The 16,495-nt window shown below is 37.3% G+C and overlaps 1 protein-coding gene across 1 annotated transcript in view; it reads right to left on the reverse strand.

The window, feature by feature from the left end:
* ABCA9 (ATP binding cassette subfamily A member 9) overlaps window positions 1–16,495 on the reverse strand; it is a 68,584-nt gene that overhangs the window by 7,097 nt on the left and 44,992 nt on the right. The window contains exons 26-33 of the mRNA XM_063080284.1: window positions 16,191–16,308; window positions 9,641–9,756; window positions 6,720–6,788; window positions 5,546–5,637; window positions 4,166–4,286; window positions 3,418–3,535; window positions 2,638–2,729; window positions 37–197 (exon numbers count right to left, since the gene is read on the reverse strand). Of these exons, the coding sequence (XP_062936354.1) occupies window positions 37–197; window positions 2,638–2,729; window positions 3,418–3,535; window positions 4,166–4,286; window positions 5,546–5,637; window positions 6,720–6,788; window positions 9,641–9,756; window positions 16,191–16,308 (887 nt within the window). The remainder of the gene's footprint in view (window positions 1–36; window positions 198–2,637; window positions 2,730–3,417; window positions 3,536–4,165; window positions 4,287–5,545; window positions 5,638–6,719; window positions 6,789–9,640; window positions 9,757–16,190; window positions 16,309–16,495) is intronic.

Raw genomic sequence — 16,495 nt, forward strand, 5'->3', positions numbered from 1 at the left:
CCCCTCGGTAGAGAATGGACGTGGCACCCCCTGTACCGTGTGATGGCGACCTTGGCGTCTGCTTTCCTCAGCCCTTTCACGGCAGCATAGACCTCCAGGTGTTCCCTCACTGTCAGGTTGGGCCACAGCGCGTTCTCTTGAGGACAGTATCCCAGGAACCCCAGGCTGTCCCCTCCGCTGCTCCCTTTCAGAATCACCTACACAAAATAAGTTCATTCTCAGATTCTATCCAAAATTTTGTGTGTGTGTGTATGTGTGTGAGTGTATATTTCAGTGATGTCCTCTTGACACACACAGGTGCTATATGTACATAAGGAAATGAGTCACTTAACTCTAGGAAAAAGATGATAAAAACTCAATAATTTAGAAGGCAGATATTCCACATGGTTACATTCCTCTGTGATAGTTTAGACTTTATTACAAATTCCATCGCCATGGCTGAATTCAAGGTTGCTTATTTGGTGGTCCATTGCTTGACTTCACATTCATCGATCCAAACATTCAAGGGATTCTATTTCTCCAACATTAAGATAGTTATAATTATAGGATATATCTCACATAAAGACAATGGTTCTCAGTCAGAGGCAATCCTCTTCTCGGGACATTTAGCAATGTCTGGAGACATATTCGATTGTGACAAGTTGTGTGTGTTTGCGTTGCTGGGAAGGGTGCTACTGGCATCTAGTGGGTGGAGGCCACGGATACAGCCAAACATTCTACAGTACACAGGGCAGCCCCCCACAGCAAAAATGATCAAGTCCAAAATGTCATTAGTGCCAAGGTTGAGAAATCCTGAACTAAGTAATAAATGAAAAGACTCTAGCATTATGCTTGGCACATAGGAAACAATAAATTCATGATAGCATTTTATTATTTTTATGAGCCAGACACCGTACTATACAGTAACAGCTAATGTGTACTCAGTTCTTACTATGTGCCCAAATCTAAGCATTTCATGTATTTTGAACTGCATTATTTTTACAAAATAATGGGTTAGGTGTTTTATCATCCCTGTTTTACATATGGGAAAGCTAATACATGCATGGATTAAGAAACTTGTACAAGGTCACACAGATAAACCTGAGACTTGAAACTGGAATCTACCCTCAGAATCCAAGCCCTTGACCTTGCTGCTATATGAGTATTGTCTCTTCCCAACACAGAAGAGAGAACTAGTTAACCTTGCCACATGCAGCTTTTATTCTGGGTGGAGAAACAGAAAATAAACAAGTAAACACATAAGTGAATTAATTATAACCCCTGCTGAAGGCTTTCAAGGAAGTAGTTGTGCTAACAAATAATAGGAAGGGTATGATTTAGCTAATAATGTAGCCAGGAAAAGACTTTTTGCGGAGGTAACATTTACTTATTTTATTTTTTAAAGTAAACTTTAAAAAAAAAAATTTTAACTTGTGGAGGTGTCTTTTAAAGTAATGAGAAGGAGATAACAAAGCACATGAAGAGCTGGGGGAGGGGATCTCTAGCCACAGGAAGATCCAACCCAAAGATGCGACAGCAAGAAAGAGGGTGACTGAAGGCCAGTGTGAGCAAGGCATAGAGGGAAAGGTGGTCAGCAGAGCTTTTCACAGCCATGGTAAAGATTTTGGATCAATTCTAAGTGAGAGGCTCTAAGCAGGAAAGTGACATGACCTCATTTGCATTTGTTAAAGGACTGCTCTGGCAGCTGTTTGAGGCAAGGGTGGAAATGGAAAGACAACTTAGGAAACCTCTACAGCAATCACCACCACTGTGTGACCTTCCTTCATGAGCTCTCCCTCTGACCTTAACCCGACATCAAATGTCAGTAGTGATTTTTCCCTTCAGGGTTGTAGTCCTTTGGCCTCTGTCCATTATTTTACCTAACTTGGGACAGACATAGCACCATGTGGTATTCACATATTACTCAGTTTTTGCTTCGGAATTTAGACAGTTATTTTTTTTAACCCATGATCTCTATTGTCTTAGTAAATCCTGGATCCTTTACCAGTAGCCCAGCATCGCTGTTGTGCTTCAGGAACTTCGGTGGATCTACAATAAAACCTGCTGCTGCTCAACTTATCTGCTTATCTGCTGTTATTGGTCACAGTATTACATCGATTGTGCCAGGATATGTTTTAATGATTATAAGAAATTTCTGTTGCATATGGTCTCTGTAAAGACCTATGAAGTTTTGCTGGCTAATGGACTCTTGTTACACTAGTAGCATAAAATCTTCAATTACAACATACAGGTAGAGAACAGTTACTAAATATGAAGATTCATGACTGAGCAACCACAGAAGCAGGACATGACATCTTTCTGACACCAGTTTCTAGTGTGATGCCAGATGAGGCAATTCAATTCAGCAAGTTCTTGAGATACGTAAGTGAACAAAGCAAAGATCTCTTACCATAAGAAATATATATTTCCTTTTAATCTCTATTTCTCGCTTAATAAATGGCATAGTATAGATAATATGTAACCCTTTCAACAATTGACTATTTGGGGAACTAAGAAGAGGCATTTTGAATTAATCCTTTTCATTCAATGCATAAATCACACTAGGTGGTTAAGGATCATCAATATATTTTTAAGATTACCATCAATATTCACTGTAAAATATTTAGGCTGCATTAATGACCTGTGTGTTTTACTGACCTGCCCTGCAGTCGGTTTTGTGTCTCCAGTTATCATCTTAATAGTTGTACTTTTACCAGCTCCGTTGTGTCCTAACAGCCCTATAACTTCACCTGAAAGAAATACATATGCTCAAAAATATACAAATAATTACAACAAGGACAAAAGCAAATACCCCTTGAGGATTCATTCCATGTCAATCACTATGTGAAATGTGCCACATATTATTTCACTTATTCTGCACACACCCACACAAACCTGAGAGTTATGACTCGCTTCATTTTAAAGGTGAGGAAGCTGAGACTTAAAGAAAACAAATTACTTGCTCAAAGTCATGCAGCCAGTAAAAGGCTGAGCTGGAATCTGAAACAAATTTGATTCCAAAGCCTGCTGCACTCCACTGACACTTGGACAAAATGTGCTAATTGTTATGAATGAAGAACGAATAACTGTCTCAGGGGGCTCTCTTGCGTGTAGCATTCTCTGTCATGAAATTAATTGTTACTTAAAAATCTATATCGCCCTTCTCAACAGAAAGATTGTCTCTTTTGTTATTGTTGATGGTGTTGTTTGGTTTTTTTGTTTTTTTTGTTTCAGCAGAACAGACATAACTGTCTTCTTACGAAGAAAAAATTGTGTTATAATGATAACTGAGGCTTTTAAGCAGGAAGTTAGCAGCCTTCTCCTGCTCATAGATTAGTTTCATGTTTATCAGCAGATGGCCCCAGATTCAATATTCCTTTGGAAAAGCCCGATGTCCAGAGGTCAAGATCACTCTGCTGAAGATCTACTGTTTCTCACCTTTTTTAACACAGAAAGAGACATTTCTTGTGGCAATTTTTTTCTTCCTTTTGGAAAAACAGTTTTTCTTTTTGCCTGCATATTCCTTCCGTAGACAGCTGGCAATGATGACCGGTTTCTGCAATGACAGGGAAATAACAAGGGGACTTTGTTCTCACCTTGAGTTGGAGGAGGGCTCCGCACACCTTCTCAACAAACCTTTCCCTACACAAAATCATGAATCAGATCAGTCCTTCCCCAAGAAACTGCCATTTGCAAGTGAACTCTCTCCCAGTCTGTATTCCTGCAGGGAAAGGGTACTTGCACTGTATCATGTAATTTATGCCTGCCTTTCTTCAGAGAACAGGAATAGGCAGATTCACTAAACCAATGGATTTATGAAGACACAATTGCATACACACACATGCACACAAACACACACACACACCCTCAGAATTGCTTGCAGTGTTCCTTGTGTTAGAAAACTCAACAAATGTTACTTAGGTTTTGTAATGTTTAGCTGTATTGATAAAACTATGACTATGAAAAATAAATTAACAAGTTAATATCTGTGTGTGTGTGTTTGTGTATGTGTGTTTCCTTTGCTTTCTTAGTTTTGTGGGCATTGCACACTCACTGAAATCAAATAATGCATTACATATATAAGGATGAAAGGATCTCACTGTTTTTCTAAAATTAGGACTGGAGAGTTGCCCACTTTATCTGACAGACAAACTTCTTTGATGAAGGACATTTTTATAAGTGCCACCTCATTCATGTCTGGGACAGTCACGGCAGCTGCTGTTCTTGCTCTTTCCATTTGGACATCTTCGTCCTCCGCATCGGGCTCTTCTGGGTTTGGAAAAACATCACTGCTTCTTGGAGAAATTCTAAAATCAAAACAGTGTAATAATGGCAGGTTTCCACTTGAAAAACTTGCAGCAAAACTAATGAATTGTCTATGTACCGCTATTAATTATTTAAATAGAACAGAGAGCTCTAAGCACAACCTCATTTTCATTCTTCTGCTCTATTCCATCTGCCTTTCAAACATTCTCATACTCATGGAGTCAAATGATGCTACTCTTACATCATCTTTGCTTTTGGCCTAAGTTTAATTTTCCTTGTCAGTGGTGACTCTTTTTTTTTCCTTCAAATAATCAAATAGTACGCACCCTCTGGCAAAGGATTTTGAGGTGGGGCTTGCACGAGGAAAGGAATCTAGGAACTGTAATTCTGACATCTGTTTCGGAATTCTGAAGTCTTTGCGAGAACAATGGGTCAGAATATTTGGAATCAGGGATGAGTTCCCGAAAATCCAGGACATCTAATTGCCATACAATGTCTTCCCAATTACTGAGCACTGTCACTTCTTGGGAATCTGTGTCAGAATCATTCTTTTCTCACGACTGCTGACCTAGTTCTTCCCCTTCATCCTCTCACCAGTGATTCCTGCTGATTCTTGTACCTCTCCCTTGTGCCACCCCACATTACTGCTGTCCCTTGATTTCCTAAAACATGGCTGTCATCTGGGTACTTTTCTATTCTACCATCAACACTAAACTGAGCTTGATTTGTATTGTGTGCAGTAGGCCAGGTGTTCAAGATACCCCTGTGCCTTGGTTTCCCATTATGCAATTTGCAAAACCTTCTCTATGCTTCCCTATTTCAAGGCCTTCCAATATGTAGCTTAAATTTCATCTTCCATTATCCCCAAACACAAGCCTTCAAGTTTGTCCCAGCTGCCTTCTCAAATGTACAGGAAGAGGGCATTTATCTCAATTTTGTCCTGTTGCTCAGATTATTCTTCCTTCTTGGGTTGGCTACACTTGTCAATCATTTATCTTAACTTACCCATTGTTTTAAAGATTCTACCTTTTGCATATAGCTTTCCTCTAGCATGTCAATGAAATTACGGTCTGCCTTATTTTTTTAGTGTCTCATGTGTGCTAATGTGGTTTCTTTCACAAGATCATAAGTGTAGTAAAGCACCATAAATTATAATAGTTTTAATAATTTTTATACCACACCGTCCCCTAAAAACAATCCTGTGTGGTACTTTTTACTTAATTAATTTAGGTATATTAAAATGTATTTAAACAATAAATATTAAAATAAAAGCATGAAATTCTATTTGAATTTTCTTAACCTGAACACAGGATCCTTTCTCATTGATTTCTTTCTAAAGTTTAGTTCCAGGCATCTCAGAACAAAAAGGAAAATCAAAAAATGAAGATAAGGCTAGGGAAAAAGAAAGACAATCAGAATTAGTACCATCATAAACACAATTTAAATATTGAGATTGATTTAAGGAGTTCGATTATATATAAAATCAGACTTGATATCATTTTCACAAGACTGAAAGACAACCTATTTAATATTCTATGAAACTATCAAAGTTAGCTTCATGCTCTTCAGAGTAGGCATAACTGAAATATAGTAGTAATAAGCTGAAACTGGTCCTAGTTATGCTATTTAGAGTTTACAGTGCACTCTTGGTATCAGATGATCATTGAAAAGATAGTTCAGATTTAAAAGCCATTCTGCGTGTGGAGTTTGGATGTGTTGTCCCCTCCGGAACTCATGTGGAAATTTGATCTCCAATGTGGCAGTGCTGGAAACTGATTGAGTCATGGGGGTGGATCCCTCATGAATGGATTCATGCTCTCCCTGGGGGAGGGGGGATTAATGAGTGAGTTCTCGCTCTATTAGTTCCCGCAAGAGCTTGTTGTTTATAGGACCCTGGCACCTTTTCTCTCTTGCTTCCTCTCACCATGTGATCTGCTTGTACCCGCTGGCTCCCTGCCACTTTCCGCCATGAGTAGAAGCAGCCCGAGGCCCATGCCAGATGCAGCTGTCCCAGAATCATAAGCCTAATAAACCTCTCTTCTTTATAAATCACCCAGTCTCAGGTAATTCTGTTATAGCAACACAAAACGGACTAAAACAATATATAAAATCAGATTTGATATCATTTTCATAAGATGGAAAGACAATCTATTTAATATTCTATGAAAGTTAGCTTCATGCTCTTTAGAGTTGGCATAACTGAAATATAGTAGTAATAAGTTGAAACTGGTACTAGTCATGCTATTTAGAGTTTACAATGCACTCTTGGTATCAGATGATTGTTGAAAAGATAGTAGTTCAGATTTAAAAGCCATTCTGTGTGTGTGTGTGTGTGTGTGTGTGTGTGAGTGTGTGTGACGTGTTTCTTAAGATGCACCAAATGTCCAAGCCTTTGATGTAATTCAAAGAAATTCAAATCATACAAAGGTTATATCCTCTCATTAAAGAATGTTGAAAAGGAAATATCTTCTTACTATTAGCAGTGCCAGAAATACAACTTGAGATTCTGAATCTCCCAAGTAATCCGTGAAGTCAGGAGAAATCTGCAAAATGAGGAGTAAGTATGTTTAGAGGAATCTTCATCTGTTGATGAAATTCACCCCACATAAGATAAATTAATGTCCATTAAATGGCCTTGCCACCATTCTACCCGATTCTTCCCTGTGTATCAGGTAATAGTCCATTTCTGACTCTGCAGTATGTCTTCTTTGCTTCCAAGGTGTCTCAGCGAACTGTCAGCCTGTGCTTATCTATAGGCTGTAATACTTTTATATGTAACACTGTGAGTTAGAAGGATTTTCCCTGCTAGGAAAATCCTGGGCTGGTGCTGACAGGACCAACTGAAGCCATGTGCATCAATGATGATGACGCACATTTTGTTTTAGGACAAACCCTCTCCCCTAACTTCACCTATCTTTCTCTTCTCATTTGTGCGCCTTTCCTCTACTCTTTTCCCAAGAGCCATTACATTGCCCCTACCCTCCTACATATACTTTTGACAATAACCGTGGCAATCCCTTCAAAATGAAGACAAAATTCTTCACTGGAGGTTTACATGCATGCATGTAAGAGCATTTTTCCAACATCTCCCAACTCTTTAGTGAATAAAGAGTAAAGGGCCAATTTTGTTTCTTGAGCTCTATTTATCGACTCTTTTCTGAGCAATGTTAAGCCCTTTGCAGTACATTTTTAACCATCACAGGCATTCATCAAAGATCAAAGATTATTTTTTTCACACTGAATGATTTGCTATGACTTGACATCATTTTAAATCGTCTTATTGTCCTAAGTGCCTAAGTCACCCACTTCCACTAATTGTACCATATTCAAAATGAACTTCATGCTCCCTGATTGCTGCCTAAATTTCCAAACCACCAACCCCTTTTTCCACTGTCCGTAATCCTCCTCATGTCCTTAACTCCTTCGCTCTCTAGCTTAGAATCATGGTACATTCTTTAACCCATTCTTATATAGAACTACTGCTCCTCTATCCTTTTCTTTGTCAGATTCACATGACAAATTTCTCCACCTGCCATGAACTGCATCTGAGAAACAGGCCATAGTAAGAAAAACGCTCAACTTTAATGACTTCATGTGAACAGGGGGTCTTTAGCACTGCCTGTTGATCCTACTAACCCACTCTCTGAGTTGGCTTTTTGCATCTTTTATTCTCAAAACCTCAAGTCCCTTCTATCACTCAGTTGATGTCTTCCCCTCTCACCTTCCTAAGCAGAACCAATCAGGAGAGAATCATCGTATCTTTCTACGAGCAGAGCCACTAAACTCTTTCTACAGTCATATACTCTGGGTATGATCTTGTTAAGTAGATGGCATGTCCCTACTTTTATGGACAGCAACCCCTCCACTTGTGCACTATATGCTATTTTTTCTTAGCTATTCAAGGACTTGGCTCCTTAGGCAGCCCTTATATCTCTTTTCCATCACAAATTTCTCTCATATCAGCACAGTATCACCTTCTAGCAAAAACAAAAATCTACCTTCTCTACTCATCTATGCCTCCATCTCTCTGCTACCCTTTTTGGCAGAACTAGAAACACTTGCCTATACTCACTGTGACCACTTCTTCACCTCACATTTTCTACTAAGCCCACTTTTACTGGGCTTTTTTGTTGACACTTTCACTGGAATTAACCTTGTTAATGTCACCAATAACCTTCACATAGTCAAAGCCGATGGTCTCTTTTCAGTTATCTTTCCAGACCTGTCAGTAATTTGATGGTTTAATCATTCCCTCCTTCTTGAAACATTCTTTATTGCCATCTGACATATACCCTTATACACTGATACTTAAATGTAGGAGAGTTTCTGAGAGCAGATTTCTGGCACACAGAAGTCTGCCATCTTTGTCTCCTAGCTCTCTGGTTCCTCCTCAAACTAATTTGTTAATTCCTCTTCTTCCCAAACTCTAAATTTTGGAGTTCAAGGTCAAGTCCTTGGCCCTTTTTTCACTTCTATCTTTGCTCACTTTGTAGGTTATGTTATCCTGTCCCACAGCTTTTAATACTGTCTATAAATGGATGAATCTCAGGTATTTAGCTTTAGTCCCAGTCTCCACATACTGTCACAATGAATTCCAGACTCATATATCTAACTGGCTACTTAACATTTCTCTTTGTGCGTCTTTTAGGAAACTGTTATGGTTTAAATGTTTGTCCCCTCCAAAGCTCATGTTGGATCTTAATTCCCAATATGATATTTGAAAGGCGGGGCCTTTAAGAGGTTGTTAGATTATGAGGACTCTGTCCTCATGAACAGATGAGTCCATTCATGGATTAATGGGTTAATGATTTACTGGGTTATCAGAGAGTAGACTGGTGGCTTTATAAGGAGAGCAAATGAGCACGTAAAAAGGTTCTTGACATTCTTGCCATGTGATAATCTGTACCACCTCAGGACTCTGTAGAGAGTTTCCACCAAGAAGAAAGCCCTCACCAGATGTGCCCCTTGACCTTGGACTTCCCAGCCTCCCAAACTGTAAGGAATAAACCTCTTTTCTTCTTAAATTACCCAGTTTCAGGTATTCTTTTACAAGCAACAGAAAACTGACTGATACAGAGCATTAAACCTAACATGTCCAAAACTTAAAAAAGGAGACATCTCTTTAGTCTCCCAGTAGGGTTCTCAGGAGTGAGAGTTATCGTGAAAACTATAAAATTCTACTACCCTGGAGTTTTCTTTGATCTTCACAAGCCAAGGCAGGGCTTCCTACCGAATGACAATATACTCTTTGCCACTGGTAAGGGTACTGGCTTCTCAAAGACCGAAATTTCAAACTTCCCACAGCTGAGGACTCTAACTATATCTTTGCAATATTCAAGGATTTTTCAAGTGACTACACATTTTATGACCCTAGGACAGGAGTGAAATTACTCACCTCAGAAAAAATGAACAGAGAGCCAATCAGTGTGAAGGGCGGTACTAATAGGGTGGTGAAAAGTAGCCCTAGAAATCCGTATTGATTTAGGTCAGTAGCAGCTATTGAGAAGATGGCTATCTAAAATAAAAGCACAGACAGCATAGTGTCACTAAAGTGCAATAATCTGAGTTTTAGGATGTCTTCCAACAGGGTGGGAATTCATATTGTAAATGTTTAATTTCCAATTCCATTCCCTGGGCCAGTATTGCCATTATTTCATTTCCATTGCAACATGGGATTGTGTCACAATTCTGTATTGAACTGTTCATGAATTTTTAAAGACACAGCAGTACTCCTCAAACTCAATGAGCTTACAGATTAGCTGGGGTTCTTGTTAAAATTCAGATTCTGATAAAGGATTCTGAGAAAGGGGTTAATTATTACACATTACTCTGCATTTTTTCTTTTCACTTCACAATAGGTCATAGACATCCTTTTAGGTTTAAGCATACCAGCTATTCATTTTCATAGCAGCTTTTTGTTTGAATGAAAGTGCACGAATTCAACAATTTTGCCTTCAGAAAATATGTTTTCAATTTTTCTGCTCCTATAAATTATGGTCTAAATAATTCCTTATATATTGGCACTCTTAGTCTTGAAGGAGAGATTCTGAAAAGCGTCATCACAAGATAAAATTTATGTGAAACTAAAATTTTCACCAGTTACTAACATCGCTTTTTAAAAAAGATTGTAGCATCTATTTGCCTACAGACGATGAATTAGAGTTCACATTATCCCACAACCTACTGACACAATTGTCTTATTGCTGATTATGTGATAGCAGGTGAAAAACTTTATAATTTTACCCTTTAATATATTTGCCATTGGCTTTTGGAAATTTGTCCTTTTTGTATTTAGATTTTCTTTCCACTAGGCATTTTAAAGGAATGGTGTGGTATCTTCTTAACTCATGCAGTTTTCCTCCTTTAGTTTGATGGCTGCTAATACTAAACTCTCATTGCATTCTGAAATAAATGATACTTGACTTTTTGTTATTATTATTACTCCTTTAGTTTACTTCTCAGTTTTCTCTGCTATCTTTTTATTTAGAGAGTTGTCCTCTACTTTTCCAAGTGAGTTTATCAATGGTTTTCTTATTTATTTATGTATTTATTTTATTGGTTATGAATATTCATGGAGTACAAAGCTAACTCATGCCCAAGATATGATAGCCAGAACAATACTGGCAGCATGTCAATTACCACAAATTGTGATTATACCTCCAACCCAGTTAATCTCTGACCTCCCTTCCCATGTCCCTTTCCCCAACTCCACTTTGTATGCCTAGGTCTGCTCTTTCCCTCTGCAAGACCAATGTATTGCTGTGGTCTTTCTTTCTTTCCTTCTTTCTCTCTTAGCTCCCACTTAGGAGTGAGGACATGTGGTATTTATTCCTCTGTTCTTTGCTTATTTTACTCAACTTAAGTTTCTCCAAGCTCATCCATGTTGTTGCAAATGGAAGAATTTCACTCTTTTTTATGTAAGAGTAGTATTCCATGGTGTATGTACACCACATTTTCCTTGTCCAATCATCCCGTTGATTGGCATTTAGGTTGGTTCCATATCTTGGCTATTGTAAATAGAGCTGTGGTGAACATGGCAGTGCAGGTATCCCTTCAACATGATGATTTCCATTCCTCTGGATATATACCCAGAAGTGGGATTGCTAGATCGTATGGTAGATCTATCTGTAGTTGTTTGAGAAACCTCCACACTGTTTTCCATAGTGGTTGTACTAATTTATAGTCTCACCAACAGTGCAGGAGCGTTCCCTAATCTCCACACCCTCGTCAGCATTTGTTATTCTCTGTCTTTTTGATTATAGCCAGTCTAACAGGGGTTCTTTTTAAAACTTTCTTAGGTCTTATTATTAAAGTTATGCTTTCTTTATAAAAGGAACTATCCAATTTTATGGATTTTTCTTCTATTTAAATATTTAAATATGCTAGAACCATAATTCCCTCAGTTATGTAATCTTCACGAATGTTTAATTGAATTCAGTGGTTCCTAGTAATCATTTTACAGGGATTTTCTTTTCTTGAATTCTTTATTTTAATTTATTTCTTGGTTGGATTAATTTTAACATTAGGTGGTTCATATTAGACACAGCTGTAATTTATTCCTGAGTGATTTTTACTTTGCTTTGTTATTGTTGCTAAATAGACTTTAGTTTTTAGAGAACTTTTAGCTTCACAGCAAAACAGAGTGGAAGATACAGAGATTTCCCATATACCTCCTGCCTCCACCCATTCAGAGCCTCCCCCATTATCAATATCCTCCATTGGGGGGTACTTTTGTTACAAATGATGAGTCTTACTGACACATCATTATTGCTCAGAGTCCATAGTTTACATTAGAGTTCATCCTGGTGTTGCACATTCTGTGGGTTTGGACAAATTCATAATGACATCTGTCTACCATTATAGTATACGGAGTAGTTTCATGATTCTAAAATTCCTTTGTGCTCCATCTATTGATCTCTCCCTCCACCCAGTCCCTGGCAACCACTGATCTTTTTACCATTTCAATAGTTTTGCCTTTTCCAGAATGTCATGTAGTTGGAAGGACACAGTGTGTAGACTTTTCAGACTGGCTTCTTTCACTTAGTAATATGCATTTATGCTTCCATGTCTCTTCGTGGCTCGATAGCACTTTCTTCTTTTAGCACTAAATTATATTCAATTGCCTGGATGTACCACCGTTTGTTTATCCATTCATCATCTTGGATATCTTGGTTGCCTCCAAGTTTTGGAAATTATGAATAAAGCTGCTATAAGAATCCATGTGCAGGTTTTTGTGTGGACTGGACTGGGTGATTTTTTTTTTTTTAAGGGCTTATAGAAGCTTTATTCCCCGAGTTCATATTTGAGTATGCGTAATCTTTCCTAGAACTATAATTTGGGTAGGTATGATTTTGGAGGAGAGGGATTTCATTTGCTTTCCCTCAGATGTGTGATAATTGACACACAGAATTTTCGAAGATAAATGTGGTAGCAGCTTGAAGTTTTCTCTTTTATGGATGATTTCTATTTACCTCTTCGATGCCTTTGTTTTGAAGTTTTATATCTCAATGAGTATTGATCATTCCATAGCAGTTCTTTCCTAATTTAGAAGACTTTTTTTCTACTATAATTGCAGACATAGAATTATAATAAAATTATATTAGTTGAAAAGAATTATACATATATGTACCCAATGGATTAAATACATGAAAAACGTTAATCTTTCTTTTGTTGAATTGGCTTTATCTTTGCATTTATTTATTTACTTACTTTTTTATTCTTGTCTTGCTGATTCATGGGGATTATCTTATTCTTTATTTTACATTTATAATTAGATTTCAGCCGTTTCCAGAATTCACTATTCTGTAATTATATTGATGTTTCTTGTGTTTATGTAGCTACATAATCTCTCTCTCTCTCTCTCTCTTTATCATTCAGGATGTTTTATCATTGTGACACTGAGTCTTATTAAATTCATGCTCTTTTTAAAACTCTTCTATCAAAACAGCTCTAGTGGAAGTTTTTTTATCCTGCCTCTTTTTTTTTTTTTTTTTTTTGATACTCTATTAATTTCTTTCCTTTGCTATTGCTGCTTCTCTTGCTTTTGGATATTATACATTGTCGTGTGTATTTAGAGAGTTGTCATGGACTATTTTTTTTTTAATATCTTGGACATGTCTAACATATGCAGTTCTGTCCAGACCCTCTATTAGCTGTGATGAAGTATCTATGATTTATTCTGAACACCCTGTCTTTCTTAGCTGACATCTGCTTATCTTTTCCTCTAAGCAGTAGTTTGATGTAACATATTGCTTTCTACAAACAGCTTGCAAGCCTGGGGGGCAAGATGGATACAGTGTGCTCAGCCTGGGCCATGTGTAGCCTTATTGCTTTCTTCTGTGAGTCCCTCAATGTTTTGCATCAGTTTTCATTTTACCTAATAGGCAGCACATCTCATTGCCAAGGGTGGGCACACAGTTAGACCCTGGACCACACCCCAGTTATGTTGAGAGCATCCCTCCTCTCCAGGTAAGGCATGCTTCTCCCAAGGTATTTTTTTAAAAAATTTACCTTTACCTAGGATATCAACTCAGTCTCTCAAATACTTCTTTTTAGAGATAATTACCGCTATTTTACCAACTAACTTTCTCTCATCAGAACAGCTTGTGGAGGGTGGAATGAAGTTAGGTGTTACTCTAAGTCAGTGACTTCTTTCTTTGGCCACTGCATTTCCACTTCAGTTTTCCTTGTTTGGTTCTACCTTGCTCTACTAACAAAGATGTTCTCTGTCTACATAGCTAATCAAATCCAGGTTGTAAAATGATTACTCTAAATTTCATCATGCTGGCCCATTTTTTTCCACCTGATTTTTCCGTTGTGAAACACATGATTTAAGTTTCATTTGTATCATTAGAGATGATTGTGATACGTATTTTGCTGTGTGTATTATTTTCTATACAAAATGTGAGTCTTTCATCTTCTTCGTGGATTTTACATTTTGTAAATATATTCTTTTTCTTATTTAAGACTTTTGATCTTGAATTCTACTTTATCTTTTATTTGAGCAGCTACCTTTAATTTCCTCCATTAAAAAAAAGATGCCTGTTAAGTCACTGCCCATGACTTATTTTTTTTATTTTTTATTGGTTATGAATATTCATGTGGTACAAAGCAAATTATCACCACTCATGTCTAAGATGTGATGGCCAGATCCATACTGGCAGCATAACCATTACTACAAGTTGCGATTATACCCTGTGTCCCCCACCCAATTATCCCCCTAATTATCCCCGACCTCCCTCCCCATCATCCTTTCCCTGCTCCACTTTGTATCCCTAGGTATGTTCTCTTAGTCTGCAAGTCCAACGCACTACTGTGGTCTTTCTTTCCTTCCTTCTTTCTCTCTTAGCTTCCACTTATGAGTGAGTACATACAGCATTTATCCCTCTGTGCTTGCTTGTTTCACTCAACATAAGTTTCTCCAAGTTCATCCATGCTGTTGCAAATGAGAGTATTTCATTCTTTTTTATGGCAGAGTAGTATTCCATGGTGTACATATACCACATTTTTTTTATCCAATCATCTGCTGATAGACATTTAGGTTGGTTCCCTGTCTTGGCTATTATGAACAGAGCTATGATCATGACTTAGATGTGTCTATTTTAAACAATATATAGCTGAATTTTATTTTTTAACCCAATTTAAAATCATTGCCTTTCCTTCTTATTTTATAATTTGCATTTACTCCACTGGAATTCTCATATCGTACTGGTAGTACAACTACTTTGAAAAACTGTTTGTCAAGATCTACTAAAGTTGGACATATGAATACTTTATGATCTAACAATTCTACTGCTAGGTTTACACCTTAAAATATATGTGTGTGTGTGAAGCAAAAACATACAAGAAAGTTCATGGCAATGTTATTCACAAAAGTTCAAAATAGGAAGCCACTTGAATGTCCATAAACAATGGATTTATAAATTATAGCATGTTCATCAATAGAATACATCAGCAATGGAAAAGAATGCACATTGTGGTAGTTAATCAGATACAACAGAATGGATAACTCTAAACAGCATGTTGTTAATTACAAGCAGATACAAAATTATATATTGTACATGATTTTATATTAAGTTCAGAAACTGGCTAAACTACTCTGTGGTTTTATAGTCAATGATAATGATTTCTTGTAAGGAGGGGGTCTAGATGGGAATAGGGCATGAGAGAGCTTCTAGGGTTCTAGTAATGTTCTATTGCTTGGTCTGTGTGATGGTTTTCTGGAAGTGCTCAGTTTAAAAACTTTGTTGTGCTTAAAATATGCGTGCTTTGCCATAGGTAGGTTATACTTTTCAATCAAAATTTATTTTTCAAAGATCACTTTGGTTATTATACAGAGAATAGTTTACAGGAGGCAAGAGAAGAAAATGAGAGATCAGTTACAGATCTGTTGCAATTCTCCAGATGAGAGATGATGAAAGCTTAGACACTGGATGTAGCAGTGAAGTTGAGACACACCAAACAGACTGGGAAATGTGTCGAGTCTAAAAGACATGTGCATATGGACTGAATGTGGGAAGAGACAAAGAGAGAAGAATCAAGGGTGTTTCCAGATTTTAGGTTTGAGCAACTGGCTGGGTGGATTCTGCTGCAATAATGTAATCTATTAAGAGACAAAGAAGAATAGGATTGAGAGGACAGTTACTTAGTTCAGCTATGTGATCACTGAAGTCTTTTTCAAGTGAAGTTATAAGTGAACTGTTAGAGGTAGAAGTCTCTAGCTCAGGGGAGAGGTTACACCTGAAGACATGTTGGAGGGGTCATAGTTTACAGATGGTATACACCCATACATACAGTAGATTTTATATATGTCTATGATTATCTTAGAATAATTAGAATTTTCCAGAGAGCAATATTAATTTGCCATTCTGTGTAGCACAAAGATTAAAGTTCTTGGTTTTATTCAAAATGTTTGTAAAAAAAACAAATATGCACTGTATGCATACTTACAATTAAGAAGAAAAGTGACCAAATGCCTCTATTTTTTCTCCCATTGCGAAAAATGAATGAAATCACATACATCAAGAAGACAAGAGAGGAGACATATCCAATACTACACAGGATCTGAAAATAGAAATAGTAAGGTTGGATAAGTTCAATACTATTTAGGAAAGTATTCATATTTACACCTCAACTTTCCAAAAGTATGTGATAGCACAGGTAATTTGAAGTTCTTTGGTTTAAGATTAGCAATGCTACCCCATGCATGAAAAAATGGTCTAACAAAACTATTTGGTACTTTTTACCACTC

Source organism: Cynocephalus volans, chromosome 16 (genome assembly GCF_027409185.1).
Source record: "Cynocephalus volans isolate mCynVol1 chromosome 16, mCynVol1.pri, whole genome shotgun sequence".
Lineage (NCBI taxonomy): Eukaryota > Metazoa > Chordata > Mammalia > Dermoptera > Cynocephalidae > Cynocephalus > Cynocephalus volans.